The sequence below is a fragment of the Aphanomyces invadans genome, assembly GCF_000520115.1.
Source record: "Aphanomyces invadans strain NJM9701 unplaced genomic scaffold supercont1.29, whole genome shotgun sequence".
NCBI lineage: Eukaryota > Oomycota > Saprolegniomycetes > Saprolegniales > Verrucalvaceae > Aphanomyces > Aphanomyces invadans.
Window position 1 is genome coordinate 118,703 of NW_008580174.1, and position 22,161 is coordinate 140,863.

The following is a 22,161-nucleotide window of genomic DNA, read 5'->3' on the forward strand; positions in this document are numbered from 1 at the left end:
TGTATGCAACGACTGCTCGCTCTCACGCGCGGTTGTCGAAGGCTTTGACGACAAGCAGCGGTTCTGCGACGGATGTGTGATGTCTGCGATCCCCGCGCTCTTGTCGGGCCTTGCCGACGCTCGGCGCGACGTGGCTGTCCATTGCAAAGCAGTCGTCGTCCTCGAAACCCTGATGGAAAACCATCGGAACCACGAACTGCTCGCGCGCGGTGGTGGGATCCCGATCCTATTGACTGCGCTGCATTCGACGGATGGAATTGTTGCCGTCAAGGCGGCCGGGACGCTACACAAATTGTCTCAGCGGCTACCCACAGCGCTTCAATTGATTCTTGAAGGTCGGTGGAATAATTCCACATGAATGAAATTACATCGCCATGGCTCACAGTATTGAACCAGGCACGGTGCTGCACATGCTTCAAATGGAGGAAGGATCGGCAGCGTGGCGCGTGTGCCTCCTCACCCTAAAGAACTTTTGGGGCTACGTCGCCCGCCGCGAGTTCAAAACCATGTTGTTTGCATCACTCCGTGTGGCCCCCGACACGGCGTCTGGTATCTGCAGCTGCGCTTGCTAAACGAGGCATTAACATGATTGTTTGCAGGGGCGTTTCGAGGGAACGTCATGCTGAGCCTTGTGCACCTGCTGGACCCCGCCGACTGGCCAAAGCTGATCCCGGAAGGCTTAATCGGCATTCTCTTGGAACTTCTCCACGACGACAGCGAGTATTCCCATCGAATTGTCGCGCACGCGATCAAGCACATGCTTCCGTCATCGTACCATCCGAAAATCGACGTGGTCGTGCCGTCGCTGCGAGAGACGTACGACCGCGACAAGGAAACCATCGACGTCTGGTTTGCCGTGGGGGCGCACAAGATTGCAGCCAACCGCGTCGTCCTCAGTGTGCAAAACCCGTATTTCAAACGGCTCGTACGACCCGAATCGAACGCATCCCGTTGCCTGATGTCGTGGATTTGTCTAGCTCGGGTCACTGCAAAAAGACATTGAAGTGTCGGACGTGAGCAACCACACGTTTTCGCTGTTGATTCATTTTCTGTACACGGAGGAAGTTGCGATCGACCTCCACAACGCGGTCGACTTGCTGGTGGCGTCGGCGCTGTACCGCGTTCCCGAACTCCAAAAACGAGTCGAGCGCTTCCTCGTCGACGAAATTTCTGCGCAAAATGCCATGGCGATCTGGGTCGTGGCTGACCAGTGCCACGCGACCGACCTCGTCGACGCGTGCGTTTCGTTCATCTTGCGCAGCATTTGCGCCGTCGTGATCACGGAAGGCTTTCGTGACCACCACTTGACCGCGGTCACGACGGACGTTGTCGAAGCGTTGTGCGACGCCATGGGGCCGCCGTGGTCGGTGCACTTCAATGGGTTGTCCCCAAAGGCATTGCGTGGGCTTCCCGCGCTGGCAGATATCGAGTCGTTGCCCGAAGATGGAAAATTCACCCAAGACGTGCAGTCGGAGCGGTCGTCAGTCACGGACGACTTGGCGGAATGCGTCTGCTAACGTTATTTATGCAGCTGTATGAGTTGATAGGGGTGTGTGCTCCTTGTCGGGATCGATCCCGTATGCCAGACGAGCCCCTTTCTCCTCCATCAGAATACCCGCCATGGACGCTGTCTGTGAACAAGGTCAGGACGACTTTGGTCATCGTCATCTGTCAACAACGTCGTCCCGCACGGGGCGAAGATGGCCAGGAAACATGCCAAGGCGTCGTTGGTATTCAAAACCCCAGCATCGAATCCACGACGCGGCGCACGACGATCATTCGATTCACTGCGGAAAACGAATCGTCTCGTCATCGTTTGTCGTGGCCAGCCCTACGCCGTTCACGTGTGCAACAAGATTGGCATTTGCGATGGGACGTGCTTACGCTGGAACACTTTGACGTAGTCCACCACCATCCGCTGGGGAAACGTTGTGGCGGCAGTCGGCTCCCCTGGCCACGTCCCCCCCACGGCAAAGTTGAGAATGAGGTAGAACGGCTTGGACGGAAGAAAAAGCGACGACGGGCGGCGGCAACCACGCGTGGGGGGCAGGCGGTAGAATTCTTGGCCGTCCATGTACCACGCGATGGAAGACGGGGTCCACACGACTGGGACGACGTGGTCAGACAGCAGACGCACCGACATGGACGTTTACCAGAGTACACGTGGAAGTCATCGGACAACGAGCCATCGCTCCTGGCGCCACCGGTGGGACCGCACACGTCCGGGTCGTAGTGTCGATTTGCATTGCACGCTCCTCCAAAGTGGTAGTTGCCTACTCGTCGCCCCTTCTTAGGTATGCAGCAGCATCGGGGACGCACCGTAGATCGTTTGGGGGGTTTGCCCGACATACTCGACGATGTCGATCTCGCCGTCCATGGGCCAGCACTGCCCCCCCTTTGGCATGAGCCTACAGCGTCCATGAGACCGCAACAAGCCACACACTGAGCAGTACCAGAACGCCGGCCACATCCCCGCTCCACGGGGCAGTCGGATGCGCGCTTCAAACTTGCCAAAGCGCTGGCTAAACGACGTTGCTGTGTCGAGCTTGGCCGATCGAAAGTGGCGCTCCCCGGACGCGGGCGAATAGTGCGACACGTTGGACGCTTCCAGCACGAGGTGGCCGTTGTCGACGTACACTTGATCGCGCAGGTACACTTGCTTCTCGTCGTTGTGGATGCAGTCGTGGTGGGTCGAGCATTCGTGGTATACTTGCCACTTGGTCAAGTCCAAGTGGTCAAAGTGGTCTTCGAACGTGACTTGCCACTGGGCCACCGCACTCTGGTCGGTCTCGACGCTCGCCGCGATGGTGTCTGTGGTCGAGTTGTTGGTCGAGTTGTCCAGGCCAAAGGCACACGCAGCAAGATCCACAATCAAGGCAAGGACGAACAACGCGGTGTGCATGGCGGTGGGAGAATTTTCAAGTGATGCACGCAGTCGAGTGCGTGCAGGATGGGGCTCGCAAACGATGGATGGTCGTGGCGACGTCCACAGCCCCATCCACGCCGCACCCACGCGGGACTTGGCGAGCGTATGACCATCGTCCCTGCGCCGCCTTTCTGACAACGCGTCGCCGTGCGCCTTCCAGGGAATACCGCATCCGTCTCGCAAGTCGTGATGGATACAACAAACGCACTGCGCGCTGTGCATGCGTCAAGACGGCCGAATGTCGACCACAACCTCGTTCAATAGCTCATGACCATCCCGACGGAACAAAGCCTGACGTGCGTTTCCGTCCGTCCGCAGCAGGTCGCAGTCCGATCTGGCATCTCGTCGGACCGACAGTTTGCGGCGAACACAATCCACGTCATATCGATCGTCCACCTCTCTGCCGCACGAGTCAAGCTCTTTGGCATGCTCGGGTACACGCGGCCGTGCAATGTCCAGAGCATTGTCGTGCATGCGTCCTGCCGCGCTCTGGTGCGTGTTTGCATGGTGTCCAATCGTCCGTTCGTTTCGTCTTGTTCGTTTGTTCGTATGTCCAGTGTGTCGATGCCCCTTGCCGCGACGGTGACGAGTCTGTGCCACGAGTCACAGATTCGTCGGTACCGGGGAATCGATTGGGGCGACGACGACTACAAACTCCACCGGGCGTCGGTTCGATCCTGTTGTTTTGTCAGTTTGGGGCTGTCGATTGTCGAGTCACTCGCTGTACTTGGCGGCGGCCGACAAGCACGGACCTGCGGGGTTTTACTGCTGGGTCGGGGACTCGTACGGCACGCGATGCATCTACTTTTTCTTCCCGTGGGTGATTGCCGCCACTGCCGGGATCACTACGCTCGCCATCCCCGTCGGCCTCGACGTTTTCAAATGAAAGCAGTCGTACGTGCCGGTGACTTTAGTGGCACCCCTGCGCCGTCCTCCCGGCACAAATCCCATGGTCACGAATGGTTCCGACAAGACAACGAAGACGCTGCGTCGACCCTGGTCTCCAGCAAGCGGCCTGCGTACGTACGAATCGACGTCGTCGTGTAGAGCCCATGCATGGTGCATCGGCCTCCAATATCTCGTCCAGAATCCAGCGCCCCCTGCCATATTCGCAGCTGTGTGTGTCGTTTCCAGTTGTGCAAACCTTTCGCGCTGTCGACAAGCACTTCGTTCGCATCCGCCGCGTGTGCAGCCATTGACACAGAGTTTTCGGTGGCATTGTTGCGATTGACACAGCGACATCCAGACCTGTTGAACGCATGGCAGAGTCGTCCATGCGGTGCGCCGCGCACTCCTCGGCGCCGACAAAGACGGGAGCGTCACACGAATGTCAACCTGCAGCGAGCTCTCCAACTCGTTCTTGGGCGATGATGCCCCCCAGATAGATCTTTGCAACCACATTCACTTTGGTCGAAGGTCATGCCCCCCCGCGACATGATACGTTGACGTGATAGCATCTCGTCGCGCTCATGTGTGCCTCTGCGCCAAGGCCAAGCGGATTCCCCTCGGCCACGACAATCTACGTGATTCATGAGTGCTTGCCCTTGACGACCATGCGCGCCGCCGGAAAAGAGCACCTCGAACGCAGCACCCTCACCACGTTTGCCGAGTTTAGCCGAGGCATTGGATCGAAAAGCACCGTGTTGGAGTACCAAGGTTACATTGGCATCACGATTTTTGTCGCCCAGAGACGTCGACACTGGCAACTATGACATGCCGAATCCGTCCGAGGTAAGCCCCCTTCGCCCGCGATGAAACCACAGCGATGCACGCTGCCCATCCATGCCAATGTGGTGGCGTCGTGACATGGTGGCTGACTGACGGTGAACTGCGACAAGACTCTCCCATTTCGCACATCCAACAGAGGCGGCGTCGGGTTTGCATGTCGAATCCTCGACACGTTGATCGCTAACGTGCCACTTCCGACTCCAACGTGCCAAACGAATCCAAACAATCCGAGTTACCGGGTCGCTGCACCGAATGGCCAACATCCTTTCCCTGTGGCGTGTGCAGGGTTTGGCGAAGCGGCCATCACGTCCCCCCACATTTCGACGCCTCCGCCGTACGTCGTCGTTGCTCACACCACCGAAAGTGGCGTCTGCGTACTCACAGGGAAGCGTCCAACGGCGGCGGGCCACGCGTGCCTTCGTACACGAATTGCATCTTGTTTCATTCCGTCATGAATGTCGAGGCATGGTGGCTGCAAGTGGATGCCGGGGTGGTGTGCCCATGATGGGGCTCAGGATGACTCGCTGAGCCAAGAGCGAGGTCGAATGAATCGAGTACAGACGCCATGATAGCGCGGACTTGTCGGACCACGACCCCGTGAGATGCTTGATTCACATTACGACCAAGGCGCTGCCATTCCAGTAGAATCCACCGCCGCATGCACTCGACGCAGCCCTAGCAAGTGATCACGACCGCGCTCCCGATGTCATCTTGGAGGTAGTCCATGACGTGGACCAACAGTGGCATGGTCAATCGACCATGGTGGCAAGCCGATTCCCCTTGATCCAGTTGTGGCTGTGCTTGGTAACTAAAGATGCTGCTGCAAGGAGGCAAGGTGTGAGGGAATATATCACGCAACTGCGATGGCCCCTGTCGACAATTATGTTGCTGGGCATTCTCTGGAGAAGGAACGATGTTGTGGCCCAAACGAGCGATGACCCCGAGCATCGTGCCGATGGCCTAACGCACGGCGGAGAATGAGCGTAGGTTGGCACAGGTATTACACTGTGCACGTTGTTTTCCCTGCCGTTGAGAGACATCTTCGCCGAGCAGGCTGCAACTCCACCGACCATGGTACGGTTGTTGTAGCAGCATCAACTAGCAGCACCATAGCAAACGGGGCTCGCTGGCGGACCATCTACTGAAGGAGGACACTCCAAGTACCAGAACTACATGCGCGTGCGATGACAGTCGTAGAGAACGTTGTGTTGTGCATTGATGTATGGCCCAAGGAAAATGGCTCATGCACATGTCTCGACATCCGCGGTCCCACGAGGACCCTCGGCCAGTGTGCGCTCAGCTTGGATGCGGCATTCGTCACGTTGAACGTCCGCATGCCTTTCGAAGCGACGATGTCGGCATGCGGCGTCTGGGCGACGACCTCACGGGCCGCGTTGTGTGTCGACAACTGCAGCGTGGTTGTGTATTCGTCTAGTACATACTACTAGTACTACTGCGCGTCTATTCACCATGATCAACCGCGCAGTTTTGCATACACCGTGTGACAAAGAGCTACAGAGGGCGTTTTAAACGAAACAGCTGCACCAGCCATCGTTCTTGAGAGACTGTCCGATGTGCCGCTTCCATCGCTATCCTTACCTTTGCCACTTGCAGGCTTGCATGGATCATTCGATGCATGTCCAGCGAAGTGCTGCTCTGCGTACGAGTCCTCCGCTACTGACTACAGTACGGTACGTACACGAGCGAACCGCGCAAGTGGGTATCCGGATACGGCTGCATCAATTCAATTGTATGGCAGTGCGCTTGACGTTTATTTAAAATCGTGGGGCTGTTCTTCAACTTATCCGGATAATTCGATGCCCATGTCACATTGAGGCTTGGACGTGAGTCTGGCAAAGTCGAAGCGCCGTCGCCGCCGTTGCAATTGACCGCCGATCGACCGACTCGCTGCCGGGCAACGTCATGGCCTCCTTACATGGAACTTCGTCGTCATTAGACTCGAAAATCATGATTGAGCTCGCGACGAAGAACTCGTCGTTTCCGATCGACGTGGTCCCGTCCTTGTCGCCAACGTCAAGTCGGCCCAACGCATCCCAGGCCCCAGAGAATCCGCTCTTTGCCAAGCACTCTCCCGCAGAAAAACGGTACACTTAAGGCGACGTTACTTGTGCCCTAATGCTGCCGTACACAGACTCACGAGCTTTCCCCAGCCTGGATTAGTGTCCGACGTAGAGGTGAGTTCAGTCGCTTGGTGACATGTACTTCATGACGGATGGTTCGAATAACAGGACCTTCTTGACGAACGAACGCAGCGGTCGTCCGGTCCTCGATTGTCGCCTGTCGCCGTGCCACCTCCATCCTTACCGCTGATAATCCCGACGGTCCTGTCGCCCGCGAAACGCGGCGCAGCAACATCACCCCACACACGGCAGACCTGGATGCCCGATAAAGTGTGCAAGGTGCGTCCCGCCTTTGGTGTCTACGACTCATGCACATTAGGTGTGCTCGGACTGCGGTGAATCGTTCAACATTTTTCGTCGCCGGCACCACTGCCGAGGATGCGGCCACATCTTCTGCCACTCGTGTAGCCCATACGCCGTCGAGAGCATCGAGCAAGGCGTCAAGACTCACGTCCGCATATGCAAGCGATGCCACATGAACCATTCGTCGTCGGCGATCAACACGACCGAAGTCGCGATGGATTTCCCACCTGGCCTGATGAGCCCCATCGTGAGCCAGACCGTTTTTGACTACGGCAACGTGGCTGGCTTCGACCTCGAGTTCGATCCGTCCGACACCGTCTTGCCCTCAGTCGTCGACACCTCGGACACGGCGCAGCGGTCGAACTCGCTGTATGCGCACCTGTTTCGGCGTCCCAGTTCCGAACTCGCGTCCGCGCTCAAGGCCATCCATGACGCAGAAGAGCATTTGGAAAAGTCGGCGTCATCGATGCTGGACATGGTGGACGAGGAATCCGGTGGTCGTGGCAGTATGTCGCAGGACCAGCACTGGCACCGAGATCATCTTGACTGCCAATCGCCTCCGCTGTCTTCGACCAAGTCCCGGTTAAGCGCCCGCCACAGCTTTACCGAGGGCATGGATGGTTGCCAGGGTCTGTGGGCCGACCACCCTGACCACATTGAAGCGCCAGTGGAACCCACGCCGTGCACGCCATTCGAGGCCCACCAGGTATGGCGCCAGACTCCATCGCGATGAAGACTCATAGCATGGTAGATGGCCGGCCGTCGGCAGCTGCGCAAGCTGCTCGTCCGGGGTCTAGACACCGCGGTCGATTCCCTGCTACCGGATGCAAAAGATCGCGTCGCAGTCCAGGACGAACTCGAGCGCGTCATCGACGAAACCACTGACCTCCTCATTCGAGCTACGTATAACCGCAACGCTGCAGACGGGATGTTCAACCACCAAGACATGCTGCACATCAAGACGATCGCGGAAGTCCCGGACGACGTCCCTTCCACCGACACACGGTCAACGTACACTGGCCAAGTGATCCACGGCATCGTGTGTCGAAAGAACGTAAGCCACAAGAAAGCGCCGCGGATGCTCGAGAACCCGCGCGTGCTGCTCTTGGGCGGCAGCATCGTGACGGATCGTGAGTCGTTGAAGCTGACCAAGTTTGAAGACCTGCTGAACGACGAAGCAGTGTACGCCCAACAGCTCGTGGACAAGATCTTGGCGGTGAAGCCGAGTGTGGTTTTTGTCGAGCAGAGTGTGTCGCGGCTCGCGCAAGACCAACTGCAGCTACACAATATTGCGCTCGTCCTCAAGGTGAAGGAAGCGACGCTGCGCCGTCTCGAACGGCTGACGCGTGCCAAGATGGTGCCGTCCATCGACACGATGCAACCCGACGACACAAGCGTCGTCGGGACAGCGTGCGGTTCGTTTGCCGTCATGCCGATGCGAGTTGCCGACCTTGTACGTTTCATACGTTGCCGAGGACGTCGACGCCATGCGCTGCATGTGTGAAGATCCATCGGATGCGCAAAGGTGGCGGCGCTGACAACTTTGTAGACCAAGGAACCTGGCGGGTGGAAGCGCGATTCGATTTTGATTGTCGACGGGTGCGACGCGTCAGCCGGATGTACGATTTTGCTGAAAGGACCAAACAAGGCGGTGCTGCGCGCGCTCAAGGCACTCGTCCTGCAGCTCGTTCCTCGCGCGTACGACCTGATGCTGCGCGCCGAAGCGCTGGCCGATCTGGCGTATCCTGTGCGATCGAATTTGGCCGATGACGAGCCAGACGACAAGTGGACATTCCAGGTGATCAAATACATGCTCAAGCATCGAGATGAGGTGCACAAGCCCAAGTTTTCGCAATGCAGTCGGCCCCAGCCGCACGAGGTCGCGTTTTACTCGAAACACGACAAAGCGCTGGGGTCGTACTTGCAGAAGGAAGGCATCGACTCGTCGACCAAGTGCCAGGTACTGGCATCGCACTGTCCGATGGCCCTGAGTTGGGTGTGGACGTAGGTCCCAAACTGCAAAGTGCCGCTGATCGAACACCTTGAAGCGTATAGTTTTTTCAACGGGACGGTGCTCATTTCGACCGAGCACTTGCCAGACGTCGCGCGGACTGAGATCGAACGAACGGAAGGACAGCACGCCGCTGCAGCGGCCTCGGACAACCAGCCACTGGAGCGCTCCGGGACCTGTATGGACGACGACTCGACGGGTCCAACCATCTTCTTTTGGCGACACTGCCGTGAGTGCTCCAAGATGGTGATGCCGCCTCGGCTGTTGCCGGTCACGACGCTCAAGTTTTCGTTTGCACGGTTCCTCGAGACCATTTTCAACGTGCCAGGGCCTCAATCCATGCCTGGACACGGTCCCAGTGAGTTGTGCACGGTCTACGAGTCCATTCCGCTCGAATCGAGCGACGACAGTGCCGCAACAACTTTGCTGGCGAACAAAGGCCAAGCGAGCGAAACGTCTCGACATGACCAAGACCCCCGCGACTGCATCTGCCCACATGACGGACAAACACAGCACCTGTTGTACTTTAAATGCGGGAAACGGGCGATTCGCGTCGAGTACATGCACGATGAGCCGTGGAGCATCAAGCACGACAAGTGCTTGCACTTTGACCAGAATTGGTACGTGGCCCACCAGCGCCAGCAAGCCGCGGACCTCAAGCAAGCGATGGCAAACCATTTTGCCGTGCTCTACGCCAAGCTGAGGACGCTGCCTCCATCGTCTCGCGAGGTCATGTGCCTCGAACTTCTCATGAAGACAGCGCAAAAGACCTACATGAACGAGCTCACCGACCTGATGGAGCATGGCGAAGTCGTGCACGCGTCGTCGGTGGTAAGGAGCGCTGCTTGTGTGTGGTTCGATGACGATTCGTTCCAGGTGGACGCCAACACGGTCCGTCGGGCATTCTACCATTCGTGCTGCGACTGGTCGGTAATGGTACACAAGATCACCAAGTCTCTCTCTGCAAATGCGACGCCACTCGACACGTCGCCGCCTTCGAATGACATTGCGCCTGTTGGGGACGTCGACGGGATGCCAGCCACGCCGCTGGCGCAGAGTGCACGAGTCGAACTCGACGCCTTGGGATTGGATACGTCCTCCACGGAAGGCGCGCCGGTCGAGGGAGACCTGCCGCCGCTGCCTCCGATCAGTGTGAAGGAGTTGTCGACGGGTGAGATGACCCCCCCTGTGACCATGTCGTCGCCCAGTCCAATGTCTTGGACCACTGCCCTGAGCAATTCGCTCGGCGCGATCCTCCTCGGCGACAAGAAGCCGATGGACACGCTGGCGCTGGACCCACACCATGCTGTCCCGGACGTGTTTGCTGGAGGCCATCCATTCCTCCCCGTCGGCGCAAACGACCGCGTTGTATATGTATACGACCACCTCCGCTTCTCGTTCGTCACGTACGCGTTGAATTCGTCCGAGTACTTGAATGAAACCACGGCGATCCGCGCCGCGCTCGAGCATGACCATGTTGGCGAGTTCCTGACGTCGCCGGTGGACACAACGGTCAAGCTCAAGGTGTCGTCGAGCGATGTCGAGTTTACGTGCCAAGTGCATTACGCCCTCCAGGTCGTGCCACGAGTCGTAGACCGACACCACGTCGCGACCTGACATGTTGTCGGCGTAGTTTGAAGCGTTGCGGTGCATGTTTTACGGGGGCCTCGTCGACTTTGTCAGGTCGCTTGCGACCAGCCAGCACTGGAGCGCCAAAGGAGGCAAGTCTGGCGCGACTTTCTTTCGCACGTCCGACGACCGGTTCGTGATCAAGTACATTAGCCAAGTCGAGTTGCAGGTACGACTCGATGCACACCGCCTCCATGCGCCGTTGGCTTTTGGGGTGGGCGAGAGCAGCCATGCCGAGCCTTGGACGAAGGGCCACGTTGACGAGCGGGCGACGCTCATGATGTCGGTGTAGAGTTTCCTCGCGTCAGCCCTGTCGTACTTTGCCTACATTGGCAAAGTCGAAGCGGAGAGTGCCAACAGCGTCTTGTGCAAGCTCGTGGGTGTGTACACGGTCACGACGAAGAAGTGGACGGAGCACTTGGTCGTGATGGAAAATATCTTTTGCAACGCGCCGCACGTCGACCAAGTGTTTGACTTGAAGGGAAGCACGCGAAATCGATACCTCGTGACCCACGACGCGCACCCCGACGTCCTCCTCGATGGCAACTTCCTCGAGCGCCACCTCGGCCTCCCGTGTCCGTTGCATTGCCGGTCGTACACCAAGCTCGTCGACGCGATTCGCAACGACGCGCGGTTCCTCAGCGACAACAACATCATGGACTATTCGCTCGTGATCGGGTACGCGTCCAACGTGCCTGTCGCCAACGACGACAAGACCGTCACGACCACCAACCGCGTCCTCCTCGTCGGGATTATTGACTACCTGCGCCATTTCGACTTTCTCAAGCGCATGGAGAGTGTCGGGAAGAGTGTCACGATGATTGCAGGCCAAGCCGCGCCGACCGTCGTCCAACCCAAGCAATACGCACGTCGGTTCGTGGATGCGATCGAACAAACGTACTTCATGCCGGTGCCGTCGTTCACCGAGTCTGTCGAGACGCCATAGAAACACAACCGATGCGTGAGGAAGTAAATAGATGTACTTGATCCTGCCGTGGAAGTGTCGGACTTTCGAGTCATATGAAGGAGAATTGGGCAGGATGCATGTGGCATGGACAAGCGCCATCGGGCGTGGGGTGCTCAAGGATGATCTTTCTTTAACGTGTACCAAGTGAGCTCCTTCGCCTTGACCAACCGCAGCACGATCTTGTCGTCCTTCTTCTTCAACGTCACACCCATCACTTCTTCATACAAGTACTTGATCTTGAACACGAGGTCCGCTCCCGACGGATCAAAGTCTCGAATGCGAACCTCGAGCTCCCGCGCCGACCAGTCCAAAGTGATCGATTCGTCGGGATGACTGGCAATTGCTGGGATGTCAATGTACACGGTCGCGCACTTCTTCCCGTCGGACCATGCGTATGAAGTGATAGGGCGATCCGTGGAGACAGAGATAACGCTGTCCGACTTGGCAATCAATCGAGGTTCGCACTGACCGTCCCATTGATGGTCGTCAGCCCCCGATCGTTTCTTATGCGCGTAATAGTATGCATTCGTGCCCTTGTCGCGGATGTTGGAATGCAACGCCGAGAGCGGGGCGTCTTTTGAATTGGACTCGTCAGAGCTCATGGGTATGCTGGTGTGCTTGATGACGACTGTTCAGTAGTGGACACGCTGATAGCAGTAAAGGTCACGGAGGAGGGCCGCGGCTTCGGCGACCGTTCCTTTCCCACGTTACTCTCGAAATGGAAATGAGACCAAACTCACGCACCAGGTATCCGATTCTAGAAATTTCAAAACTGTTAGTACTACTATTAGTAGTCCATGTTTATTCGGACTTTTTTATCCGGATACCCCCATCGCGCCACGTGAGATGTGAAATCGGCTCGGCCATCATGGGATACTGCTTCGAGGAAGCGGCGTTCGAAGCAGACGACTTCCACCCCGCGACATTCTTGGAAGAATGCCAAAGCCGTAGCCCAATTGTTCAAGTGCACCATGACCTGGAAAATTTTATGCAGTCGCTCGAGAACCAGGTGTGTGTCATTAAATTTAAGACCCTCCGTGTGACACCAATGAAAGCTCGTCGCAATCATCGACAAAGACTACGCCGAGTTCCTGCAATTGTCCGTAAAGCTCAAAGGAGTGAACAGTGCTGTCTTATCGTTGAGAAGTCCACTGCTGCACATCCTCGAACGCGTCCATGCTGTCAAGGCAGCCGCCGTGAGTGCCAACCCACCTTATCGATATATGCAATGGTGACAGTATTCGTAGCATACATTGGTGCACAAAGCAGAAGCCCACGTGGCGCAGTTAGCGCAGTTGCAAACGCACAAGGCAAATCTGCAGCTCAGCATCACGTACATCATCCTGACCCATCCAGACGTTCATGACATGTGTTGTCGTCATCGCTGTAGCATTGCCGAGAAATTCCACTCGGTCGAGTCGTTGCTTGGGATTGCGTCGATCTCTCATGCTGCTAATGCAGAAGTCGATGTTCCGTTCATTTCTGCCGAGCAATCGACCCTCCTCGAACGAGCTGCGCGGCTTGTCCTTGAACTCGGCAGTCTATTGGCACAAGGCGTCGACGTCCCGACCATCTCGGTACACAACGCCTCCGCAAAGATGTGACATCTGCTCCATACTTAACGTGATCATAGGCCGAGGAGCCACGGCTCGCACTGGTCGAACGCACTCTTCGCCAACGCCTCGAGGTATATCTGTCGCTGCTACACAGCCCACTCCGTCAACATCCCCACGGTGCATTGCATCTCGGAGCTAAAATATTCTGTTGTAGGCAGAACTCGCGACAGAGATCGTCCCAGATAGCTTTTACGCTCGCGAACACGTGATCAACACGACCAACGTGAACCACCTCCTTCGCGCCTACGTGCTCCTTCAAGAAGCATCGATCGCTGAAGCCATGGTCGCCCGACTCGTCATGCAGCCGTTCCTCGACGAGACGATGACACGAGGTCGACTGGACGGTCGGCACCGCGGATCATGTGAGGGCCTTTCGGGGATTTACGCGGCTGTTCTCCAATATGTCGAACGCAAGCTCGGGGCAGTGCTGGTGCTACCAGTGTGTCAGGGCGGCAACCCCAGCACGAGCGTCGATCTCCTTGGCCACAGCGTACGCTAGAACTAATATTCGGCATGATATCAACTGGAATCGCGCAGATCTGGACGCCGGTCGTCGACACGATGCGCGCCAAGTTGGGCGAAGTATTCACGCCTGCCAACCCCGACCGATTCCACCACGTAAGCTCCAGTCCCCGATTTTAGTCGATTCCAATCGATACGCTCGATGTCGTCAAAGCACACCGACCCCATCGCTGCATCCTTTTCATGGTATCCATGTGCATCGCGTAGAACTTTACAACGTCCATGTCGTTTGCGACGTCGTTGGAGCAGCTCTGTGCAACGCCGGTAGCTGCCCAACGCTTCCGCACGACGCACGTCCAGCCGTTCCGTGACTCGTGGAACCTTGTCGTGTACTTGCAGGTGCTGCTTTTCCACCGCGCTGTGGACAACATCTCGTTGGCGCACACCACCCACGGCATGGACGCCAATGGTTTGAACTTGGTTCTGTATGTAGCTGCGTCAAAATGAACTCAACCAGGCGCTGGCAGTGAGCAAGTCGACGATGCGGTCACTGGACTCGTTCGTGCCCCCGACAACGTCCGACAGCCACTCGTCCTCCTTTGCGTTTCCAGTGACGACTGCGACGTGGCAAGTGTTGGTGAAGACCTGGTCGGACGGCGTTGTCCTGGCGCCGTTAGTCGCGGCCTCGGCGCGGTATTCGCTGACAGTGTTGTCGCAATATGCATCGTACTGGCGCGACCCGCTCGAGAAAGCGTTGGCCTTGGTGAAATCTGCCCAAGGCAACGCCAAGACGATGAGCTTGACGGAAGTCCACCACGCCGGGCTCTCGACATGCGACGACGTGTTCTGTCTCGGCAGCGACCTGCACCGCCTTGGGTTGCAGGTGCGGTTGCGTGTTGGGAGGAACTTGCCAAACGACTGACAGTTTGGAGGTCGCAGGTGAAGCGCGACTTGGTCGGGATGATCGCGTCCAAGGTGCCGCGAGAGGCGCTGGCGTCGGACGAAGCTGCCACAGAATTTGCGCGGAAGCTTGTGGACGAGGTACAAGTTGCCGTGACGAACTTTACCTAGCCTCACGTTCAGCACAGCCGATGCAAGCACTGGAGCTTCTCGAGCGCATGTGCTGGGACGTGGCAGTCATCGTCGTGTCGGAGGAGTGCAAAAAAGTCCTGCCTGCCGTAAGGTACGAAGTCCGACGAGCCCCAAGAGTCTGGGACGGCATGTCATGGTTAGAACGATCAAAGGACAGTACCAGATGACCAACAAACCCATGCCGACGACGCCGTCGTCGTACGTGGCGACGGTGACGCGACCGCTCCACGCATTCCTCGACAAGTGGCGCGACTCGTTGGGCGCATATGCGATGAGTGCGGACGTGTTGTCGACGACAATGGAAATGTACGCGTCGTTGGCGTCGGAGCTACTCAAGTCTGCCACCGAGTTGGAAGAGTCGTTGAAGAGCCGCAAGAACCAGCGCCTCATGGTACGCCGATACGCTCGATAGAGCCAACACCTCAATATCTTGATCTCGGTGGTGTTGTAGCACACTTCGTCCAGCTTGGACGATTCTATATCGGACACGGACAAGATGCGGCAACAGCTGCATTTGGACATGCAAGAACTTGCCAGGTAGTGCTCGCTGCATTCCCTTCCATGCTTTTGCGACTCACTCCTGTGCATAGGAACTCTACTGCATTTGGTGTGGATATCTCTCAGTTCTCGTCGTTTCAGCGAATGCGCCAGGACGTGGCCGCCAAGGACATCTAGGCTGGAAGCGACCTCGCTCCAAGGTCCTATCCATGTCGAGAATCTATCGTCTAAACCTAAATATGCTTTGGAGTGCATTATTCATTAAAAGAGGTTTGTCTTGCGGGAATTTCAGCCAACCAAGCGACGTCAATTCAAATCCAGCCAATCAGGTGTCGCCAGGTAGAAGTACACAAGAAGGCGGGGAAAATGGACCGGATCCAGGCCGCCATCAAGCGGCAGAGCAAGGCCGCAACATCGTCGGGCGGACGCCGTTTGCTGCAATGGACTGACCATGAATGGAAAGTGTTCCAAAAGACTCCTCCATTTGGAGGTTTGGTTGAGCGCCTTGTGCCGATTCGTCCGCCACTGTCGACGTTGTATGAAGTGCACTACGACACCACGTTCAAAGGCGCCACCCCCACGGACCTCATGGAAGCTCTCATCGAACAGGCGAAGCGGGGGAATCTGCTCAACGTAGCCACAGTTATTGACGCCTCGGGCAATGGTTTATATTACCACGAACGAGGGTACGTTCAACGTTGAAGTTGTGGCACCACGAGTCGTTGACTATGAGAACAGGGAATGGAACGATTGGGACGTCGAGTACGTCAAACTTCTCGCTGATCCCGACGCCGATGCAGGCCATGATGCGTCACCAACCGACATTGTTCCATCCAAATCGTTCGTGGGCAAGTTTCTCCAGAGCGTGCAACAACATTTTGCCGGCGACCGACGGGACGAAAACATCGCCGTGTTCGGTGCACGTGGGTACAACACAGCGGCGTTTCTGATCGTGTGGTAAGGTGTGAGATGTTTGTCGTGTACCTGACAGCGACCGTCCCACAGCTACCTGGTCGAACTGAAAGGCATGTCGTTGAACGATGCCTTGGAGACGTACAAGCGGAGCAACCCCATGGGTATTTACTCTACTCCATGCTTGGAAGTGAGTCTACAACGTCCTTCGAAACCTTTATGCGCTGCTCTCAGCCCTCTGCGCACAGGGACTCTACAAGCGGTACTACTCGACGCTCAAGCCGCAAGGTCTCCGCATTCGGCGATCCGACCCTCCGTCGTGGGACCCAGTCGCTGTGGATGACTCACCAGAAGTTGTTGGCGCCGACATATTGACTGACGAGGACATGGCGCACCCTTTCGTCCGCAGCAGCCATGCACCACCCCCATCAGCCCCTGTGCAACCCCACCATGCACCCCCAAATGCCGCATCTGCTTCGGCAACGTCGCATCAACTGAGCTACCGACCAGCGGTCGCGCCAGTCTTCCGCATGCCCGAGGCAAAGAAAGCGCCGACGAAAAAACGAAAGATTCGAACGTGGGAAGACGAAGTCGAACCGTTTGCGTTTGGTCAAGCTGTACCCGTCGCGTCCGCTGAGCACGAACGACTTGTGGCAGTCATTGCAGAGCTCACGGGCGGCGCATCCGACGGCTTTCCCGGCTGCGAAGTACGCGTTGCAAGCATTAGATATTTGACTTCACACGATGCTGGGCAGGCAACGTCGCTGACAATGATTCACATTCGAGACCCTGCAAAGGGCGAGCTAGGCACCCTGACAAAGGAGTACCTGGTCACATGGCGCGCCCGAGGGTACAGTGGCTTGCAACCATTCATGGATTCAATGGATGGTGTTGCAGGAAGCGGTGCTTGATTCTGGCGCTCAAGGACGCCAACTACCTTGTCTCCCGCGCCATGACATTCACCAAAATCAACGTCAAATTTCCCCGCAAACGAGCCTTGGTACGACGAGCCTGATCGAATTGAATGCGCCATTGGAGGTTGCGCTGGCTGTTAGCTTGAAAAAGAAAACGATGGAAGGACTGACGGCCTGGCCCGAGTAGCACGAGAACACCGACAAGACTCTTGTGGATGGCGTGCTCGTGGAAGACCGCGACGGAGACAATGGCGTCGTTCTGCGCTTTCTCGCGTTTGACGTGATTGCGTGGGAAGGGTCGCCTGTGTACAAGAGCAAGCTCGAGAAACGATTGCAGTGCCTCCAGAACGAGATCATTCTTCCTCGCAAGGCGGTACGTGCACAGCTGTCGTCGCGACAATCATTGATCGGTCGATTGTGGTGGCGACCTGTGCAGGACAGAGCCCTGGAAGGGGCCGAGGAGACGTTCCGCGTCCGAATGAAGGACCACTTCCGCCTGGAGAAGACGGAGCACCTACTGCGCAACTTCATTCCCAAGGTCACCCACAACGTGGAAGGGTTAATCTTCACACCCAAGCAAGCGGCGTACGGTGTCGGCGGGTTCGAAGCGGACGCACCCGTGTTTAAATTTGTCGGGACCGATGCCATGGGTGGACTCGACGGGAGTCTGACGGAAGCGCAGCTGCTGCAGCACATCCAGCGCATCCCAAAGTAATTCTTTGTACTCACACGACCATGGATATGATGTACTGAGCTGTTACAACGACGACGGATTAATCAGCGTTTCGCTTGGCGGAGTCGGCGCGGTAGTTGGCGCGACCGTACTTGGCCTTACGTTTTGATTTTTTCTTGGAACTCGGTGACACGGCCGTCGTCCACTCGTCGTCGTCGGCGGAAGCGTTCGACGGCGAGTCCAACGAATGGTTGCTCGAGTGTACAGACCGCGCCGACCCGCCGCCGTCCGAGTCCTGATGCGATCGTGTACGTTGATGGCGTTCGTGGTGGTTGCTTCCGTCGTGGGCTCCCTCCTCGGCCGACGTAACGCTGCTTCCAGCATGGGGGTGGCGATGATGGATGTGTTTGTGTTTCGGAGTCCGCGCACGGACATCTTCGGCACGGGCGGCGGTGGTCAAAGTAGTCGCAGCTTCTTCTTCGCGGGGTTCTTCGACTTTCGATGTGCTTTCTTGTGGATACCGTTCCTTTAGTCCAGTCTTCCGTGGAGTGGTGGGGTGCGTGACCTTGAGCACCGTCCGCTGCACCGTGCACGTTGTCGGAGGAACATATTCCTTCCTTGGAGTCAAGAGACCATTCAAGTCTTCGTCCAGCGGTGGACCCGATCGGCAGCACCCGCACAACTGATTGCCCATCTTCGTCCGTCGTCGTCGGCTGGCCACCGTGTCGGGAAAAAGATTTCGACGGGGCGACTGTTCGTCGCATTCATTTAAGTACGCTGAAACGACCAAGAGGACGTTTGAGAGCAGTCAAACGAAACTTTCGTGAGAAGCGTTACGTTCGATCGTTACAACATCGCGCGGTACTGCCCATGGAGCACGAAGGGAACTGGAGCCTCGAAGGCGACGGCGTCGTCGAGAATCTGTTCTATTACCTGTGGTGCAAAGACGAGTTTGGCGGCGGGCCGTCTCTGTTGATGCCGGACACAGTCGTGTACAAGTTCACCCAGCCTGCGTTCTGGTACTTCACGAGCAAGTCGGGCAAGGTCAAGAAGAAGGCCAAGGCGAGCTTGACCAACGTCCAGATCGAAAAGGAGTTTTGTCGTAAGTCGTGCGGCGTCGACATTGTCGCCTACTACATCTACATGCTCAACGGTACGACTGCGATCTCGTCACGCGGAGCACCATTCAACACGATGGCGGCATCGTCGCCCGCGTGAAACCCATGACTTGACTGCTGCTTCAAACTGCGATGCCGCAGGCGGTGCTTTGTCTTCATGACCTTCATCTATCGTCCTTCGTTCCCCCGAACGAATAAGTCCGTGTGTGTAGATGCGCCGACGATCGAGTACTTTAACGCAGATGGCCTGAGTACGTTGCGCGAGCCGCCATCTCATGGGTTGTCTCTCACGCCATGGCATGTGCATCAGAGGACTTTTTGTACACCCGACAGAAGATCCAAAATGGCGTGTTGCAGCGCTTCGTCGTCCCCAAGGGATCGTGCAATTGTAAGTGACGCGTGGATCGATTCCTTGCACTCGTCGCAAGTGCTGGACCAAGGGCAATGGGCTCCATGCAGCGCCAACTTGGTGGTCGTCCCAAATTCTCATACGAGTGACATGTCTAGCCATGATTCGAGCGATTTGGACGCCCAAGATGTGCCTGTTGGAGCGCAAGACGAACGTGCGGCGCCTCCACGATGTTCGGTATGGCTTGTACGAGCGCGCCGTGACGTTCGATGGGGCCGACGCGTACAGCAACCCCGATCCTGTCCGGGGATCGATCCTTCCCGGGGACATTCAGTACCTCTGTGAGCAGATTGTGGACCACGTGATGGAAGTGTCGTTTCACAAGCACCGCATCTCGCGCATGGTGCTGCACCTCAAGACGGACTCGAACGACAAAGTGTGGTTCCTCTGGTCGTCGTCGGTTCGGCTGGCCCACGCAGCAGCGTCGTCGACGGACGCGAGCAAGCCCGTTGACATCAACTCGGACGCGCACGTCCCGTCCTTTGTGCATTTGAACATCATGCCGGACGGCAAGCCCCAGGCCAAACTCCGGCACTTTACCTCGTGCCGGTCGTGTGGCACCTCGATCGAATCGTCCGTCGCGTCGACAGTCACGTACAAAGCAATCTTGGAGCATTTTCGACAGCTCCTCCACGCGATGAAAGTTGACATGCTGCGGCGACCCGGGCCGACGGCGGCGATGCTGTGGCCGCCCGACGAACGAATCATCGTTGCAGCGGGCGGCGTTGGCTTTGGGAGTGTGCAGGAACGGGGCATGACGTCTGCCACTTCATCGGCAGCAACCCGTCGACCCACCATCGCAAAACCCATCACAGAAGCAGACGTGACGATCCCACCGATGCTGCGATCTCTGCACCCGCACCTGACAGTGGACGAGTTTGCGCGATTCTCTCACGACCCTGTCTTTCTCTACAAGACGACGGCAGTGTGCACCGACTGCTTCCTCGTCTTTGCCGATTACTCGACGTCTGCCCTGGAAGTCAACACATTGCGGCAGGAAGCCCCGGCCGTGCTGCGGCCACAGCGCGAGATTCCCCCACTAAAGCAAGGCACACCTCGAAAACACCTCCCGGACTCGGCATGGATGCCGCACAAAGTGCCGAGTGCGCCGTGCAACAACCAGCACAGTTCCATGGCCAAGAGCCAATACACGTTCAAGACACCGCCGTCACTGCCACAGCGCATCGACCACACCACACTAGACCACGTGCAGCGCCACTTGCCGCCAGAGGTCCTGCGGTCGTCGATGTCTGCGCCGTCCCTTCGGCTTCCTGCAGCCGAGACGACAGCCTCGCATCCCGCCAGTGCGGCTCCATACATCCCCGAAGCGTGGCGGCAACCGACCACCATGGTGCCAAACCCTTTGGCAGCTCTTGGCAGTACCAAGGCGCTCACGACCACGTCCAAAGAAGACTTGTTCTTCGCCGAACTATCGGCATCGTCCATGACGCTGTCGCAGCACCATCCGTTGCGGCACATGGTCGATAGCGCGTCAAAACTCTCGACCGCTGCATCGGCTATCCCCTCGTTTACGCCAAGCAGCTGCAGCCCGACGACGGACGTCGGTGGTCCCCGAAAGAAAGCCGGTCCTAATCCGTACGCCGTTGTGCAAACTCTTCGCGACGACAGCGACGGGAGCTCCCTTGCGAAGAAGGCCCACAAGAAGCCATCGAGGACATCGTCGACGGCGAATATAAGCTTTCAGCGCATTGCCCCCACGGAAGACGAGCGCGTAACATCGCAAAAGCATCGCGAGTTCCTCCTCCAGTCTCTGCGTGAAATTCAAGAACAGGTGCGTCCGAGGATCAGAGCAGGATCAGTGACCGAGTCTGTGCAGATGGCAAGCCCCGACACTCTCGCCGACGTGCTGTATGGCACGCCAAAGGACACCACAGCCAGGCGAAACCTCGGGACTCCTGACGGCAAACAGTCGTTGTCGACCCAGCCTGAACAAGTCGCCGACCTGATTGCGGCGTCCCCGCGAGCTACCGACGAGCCTGAGCGTGCCACCGACCTCGCGACCATTTCATGTGACGAATCCAAAGGCATGGATGACGAAAGGGATCGCCCAAACACCTGTGACTACACTGCATGCCACGGACATGTTGACTCCGCTCGACGTTCCCTCGATGAGCAAGAGCAACGTGACGACGGCATGACGATCCCCACTACTGGTGTATTGACCCATCGTGCGTCGACGCCGCAAGATGAAGGGTTCCTGTCGTCTCGCCGCACCTCCGACACGCACCTCAGTGGCAGACGCGAGTCGACCGCGACCTCCTTTCAGCCCTTCGACGTCGATGAGACCTCCGCTGAGTTATTCGTTGCGCCTCCAGATTTAGACAGCGACGTGTGCCCCGTGCACGACAGCGATGGTGCCGCGGAAACGAGCCACTCCAGCAACAACGTGACCTTGACTGGCACGACGGACAACGTCGACTCCGATCCCGTCGACGGCAATGCGCCACTTTCAGACGCACCGCCCGCCGTAGCTCCGCCACCTCCTGACGGCTTTCCGTCATCGACCGACGACGACGGGCCAACTGCTGTACGTCCCCAAGGGCCACCCGGCTTGTTGAAAGATCCTCACGACGTGGTCATGGATGTTGCTCTCGTGCCCTCCTCCCCGCCAACCTTTGAAGCACGTGAACCCAACCACGGCGACACCACCGCCTTGGAACTCTAGCGCAGGCGAGAGACGAACCAAACGGTCGAGTTGTTTGTCCCTTGTGTTTGGTCGTTTAGGAGGTGCCGCGGTGGTA

The 22,161-nt window shown here is 57.5% G+C and overlaps 10 protein-coding genes across 34 annotated transcripts in view; 7 read left to right on the forward strand and 3 right to left on the reverse strand.

Annotated features, from left to right (window-relative positions):
• Positions 1–1,517, forward strand: part of H310_10972 (hypothetical protein) — a gene marked incomplete at both ends in the record, with an annotated part of 4,398 nt that extends 2,881 nt beyond the window's left edge. The window contains 4 exons of the mRNA XM_008877475.1: positions 56–335; positions 397–549; positions 600–925; positions 978–1,517. Of these exons, the coding sequence (XP_008875697.1) occupies positions 56–335; positions 397–549; positions 600–925; positions 978–1,517 (1,299 nt within the window). The remainder of the gene's footprint in view (positions 1–55; positions 336–396; positions 550–599; positions 926–977) is intronic.
• A 323-nt stretch (positions 1,518–1,840) lies between these two features.
• H310_10973 (hypothetical protein) lies at positions 1,841–2,902 on the reverse strand (the record flags this gene model as incomplete). The annotated part of the gene is made up of 4 exons (XM_008877476.1): positions 1,841–2,106; positions 2,154–2,252; positions 2,320–2,408; positions 2,454–2,902. 4 exons carry the CDS (start codon positions 2,900–2,902, stop codon positions 1,841–1,843), a joined length of 903 nt encoding a protein of 300 aa, XP_008875698.1.
• Positions 2,903–3,193: 291 nt separating this feature from the next.
• H310_10974 (hypothetical protein) lies at positions 3,194–3,812 on the forward strand (the record flags this gene model as incomplete). The annotated part of the gene is made up of 3 exons (XM_008877477.1): positions 3,194–3,418; positions 3,484–3,595; positions 3,619–3,812. 3 exons carry the CDS (start codon positions 3,194–3,196, stop codon positions 3,810–3,812), a joined length of 531 nt encoding a protein of 176 aa, XP_008875699.1.
• Positions 3,813–4,479: 667 nt separating this feature from the next.
• Positions 4,480–5,159, forward strand: H310_10975 (hypothetical protein; the record flags this gene model as incomplete). The annotated part of the gene is made up of 4 exons (XM_008877478.1): positions 4,480–4,574; positions 4,615–4,657; positions 4,765–4,988; positions 5,039–5,159. The coding sequence occupies 4 exons, from the start codon at positions 4,480–4,482 to the stop codon at positions 5,157–5,159; spliced, it is 483 nt and encodes a 160-aa protein (XP_008875700.1).
• Positions 5,160–6,439: 1,280 nt separating this feature from the next.
• On the forward strand, positions 6,440–12,419 carry H310_10976 (hypothetical protein). 6 transcript variants are annotated; one of them, XM_008877480.1, is made up of 10 exons: positions 6,440–6,759; positions 6,807–6,849; positions 6,904–7,074; positions 7,115–7,804; positions 7,850–8,551; positions 8,648–9,058; positions 9,107–9,940; positions 9,986–10,684; positions 10,743–10,907; positions 11,031–12,419. In XM_008877480.1, the coding sequence occupies exons 1-10, from the start codon at positions 6,578–6,580 to the stop codon at positions 11,682–11,684; spliced, it is 4,551 nt and encodes a 1,516-aa protein (XP_008875702.1). In that variant the 5' UTR covers positions 6,440–6,577; the 3' UTR covers positions 11,685–12,419. The 6 variants fall into 6 exon arrangements, with proteins under 6 accessions (XP_008875702.1, XP_008875701.1, XP_008875703.1 ...); XM_008877479.1 differs by having other exon boundaries at positions 9,107–10,684; XM_008877481.1 differs by having other exon boundaries at positions 9,986–10,907.
• On the reverse strand, positions 11,819–12,307 carry H310_10977 (hypothetical protein; the record flags this gene model as incomplete). The annotated part of the gene is made up of 1 exon (XM_008877485.1): positions 11,819–12,307. The coding sequence occupies one exon, from the start codon at positions 12,305–12,307 to the stop codon at positions 11,819–11,821; it is 489 nt and encodes a 162-aa protein (XP_008875707.1).
• A 127-nt stretch (positions 12,420–12,546) lies between the features above and the next one.
• Positions 12,547–15,640, forward strand: H310_10978 (hypothetical protein). 19 transcript variants are annotated; one of them, XM_008877494.1, is made up of 14 exons: positions 12,547–12,714; positions 12,761–12,901; positions 12,953–13,038; positions 13,096–13,282; positions 13,339–13,392; positions 13,476–13,811; positions 13,859–13,939; positions 14,051–14,182; positions 14,277–14,666; positions 14,723–14,824; positions 14,872–14,966; positions 15,017–15,266; positions 15,327–15,412; positions 15,466–15,640. In XM_008877494.1, exons 1-14 carry the CDS (start codon positions 12,574–12,576, stop codon positions 15,548–15,550), a joined length of 2,166 nt encoding a protein of 721 aa, XP_008875716.1. In that variant the 5' UTR covers positions 12,547–12,573; the 3' UTR covers positions 15,551–15,640. The 19 variants fall into 19 exon arrangements, with proteins under 19 accessions (XP_008875716.1, XP_008875718.1, XP_008875724.1 ...); XM_008877496.1 differs by having other exon boundaries at positions 14,872–15,266; XM_008877502.1 differs by having other exon boundaries at positions 15,017–15,412.
• Positions 15,641–15,739: 99 nt separating this feature from the next.
• On the forward strand, positions 15,740–18,624 carry H310_10979 (hypothetical protein; the record flags this gene model as incomplete). Its single annotated transcript, XM_008877505.1, has 8 exons — positions 15,740–16,059; positions 16,112–16,330; positions 16,379–16,475; positions 16,534–16,992; positions 17,041–17,135; positions 17,183–17,285; positions 17,387–17,572; positions 17,636–18,624. The coding sequence occupies 8 exons, from the start codon at positions 15,740–15,742 to the stop codon at positions 17,912–17,914; spliced, it is 1,758 nt and encodes a 585-aa protein (XP_008875727.1). The 3' UTR covers positions 17,915–18,624.
• H310_10980 (hypothetical protein) lies at positions 17,973–18,595 on the reverse strand (the record flags this gene model as incomplete). Its single annotated transcript, XM_008877506.1, has 1 exon — positions 17,973–18,595. Exon 1 carries the CDS (start codon positions 18,564–18,566, stop codon positions 17,973–17,975), a length of 594 nt encoding a protein of 197 aa, XP_008875728.1. The 5' UTR covers positions 18,567–18,595.
• A 94-nt stretch (positions 18,625–18,718) lies between the features above and the next one.
• On the forward strand, positions 18,719–22,128 carry H310_10981. 2 transcript variants are annotated; one of them, XM_008877507.1, is made up of 5 exons: positions 18,719–19,025; positions 19,203–19,241; positions 19,301–19,378; positions 19,498–21,191; positions 21,237–22,128. In XM_008877507.1, exons 1-5 carry the CDS (start codon positions 18,743–18,745, stop codon positions 22,083–22,085), a joined length of 2,943 nt encoding a protein of 980 aa, XP_008875729.1. In that variant the 5' UTR covers positions 18,719–18,742; the 3' UTR covers positions 22,086–22,128. The 2 variants fall into 2 exon arrangements, with proteins under 2 accessions (XP_008875729.1, XP_008875730.1); XM_008877508.1 differs by lacking the exon at positions 18,719–19,025 and having other exon boundaries at positions 19,113–19,241.
• The last annotated feature ends 33 nt before the right edge of the window (positions 22,129–22,161 follow it).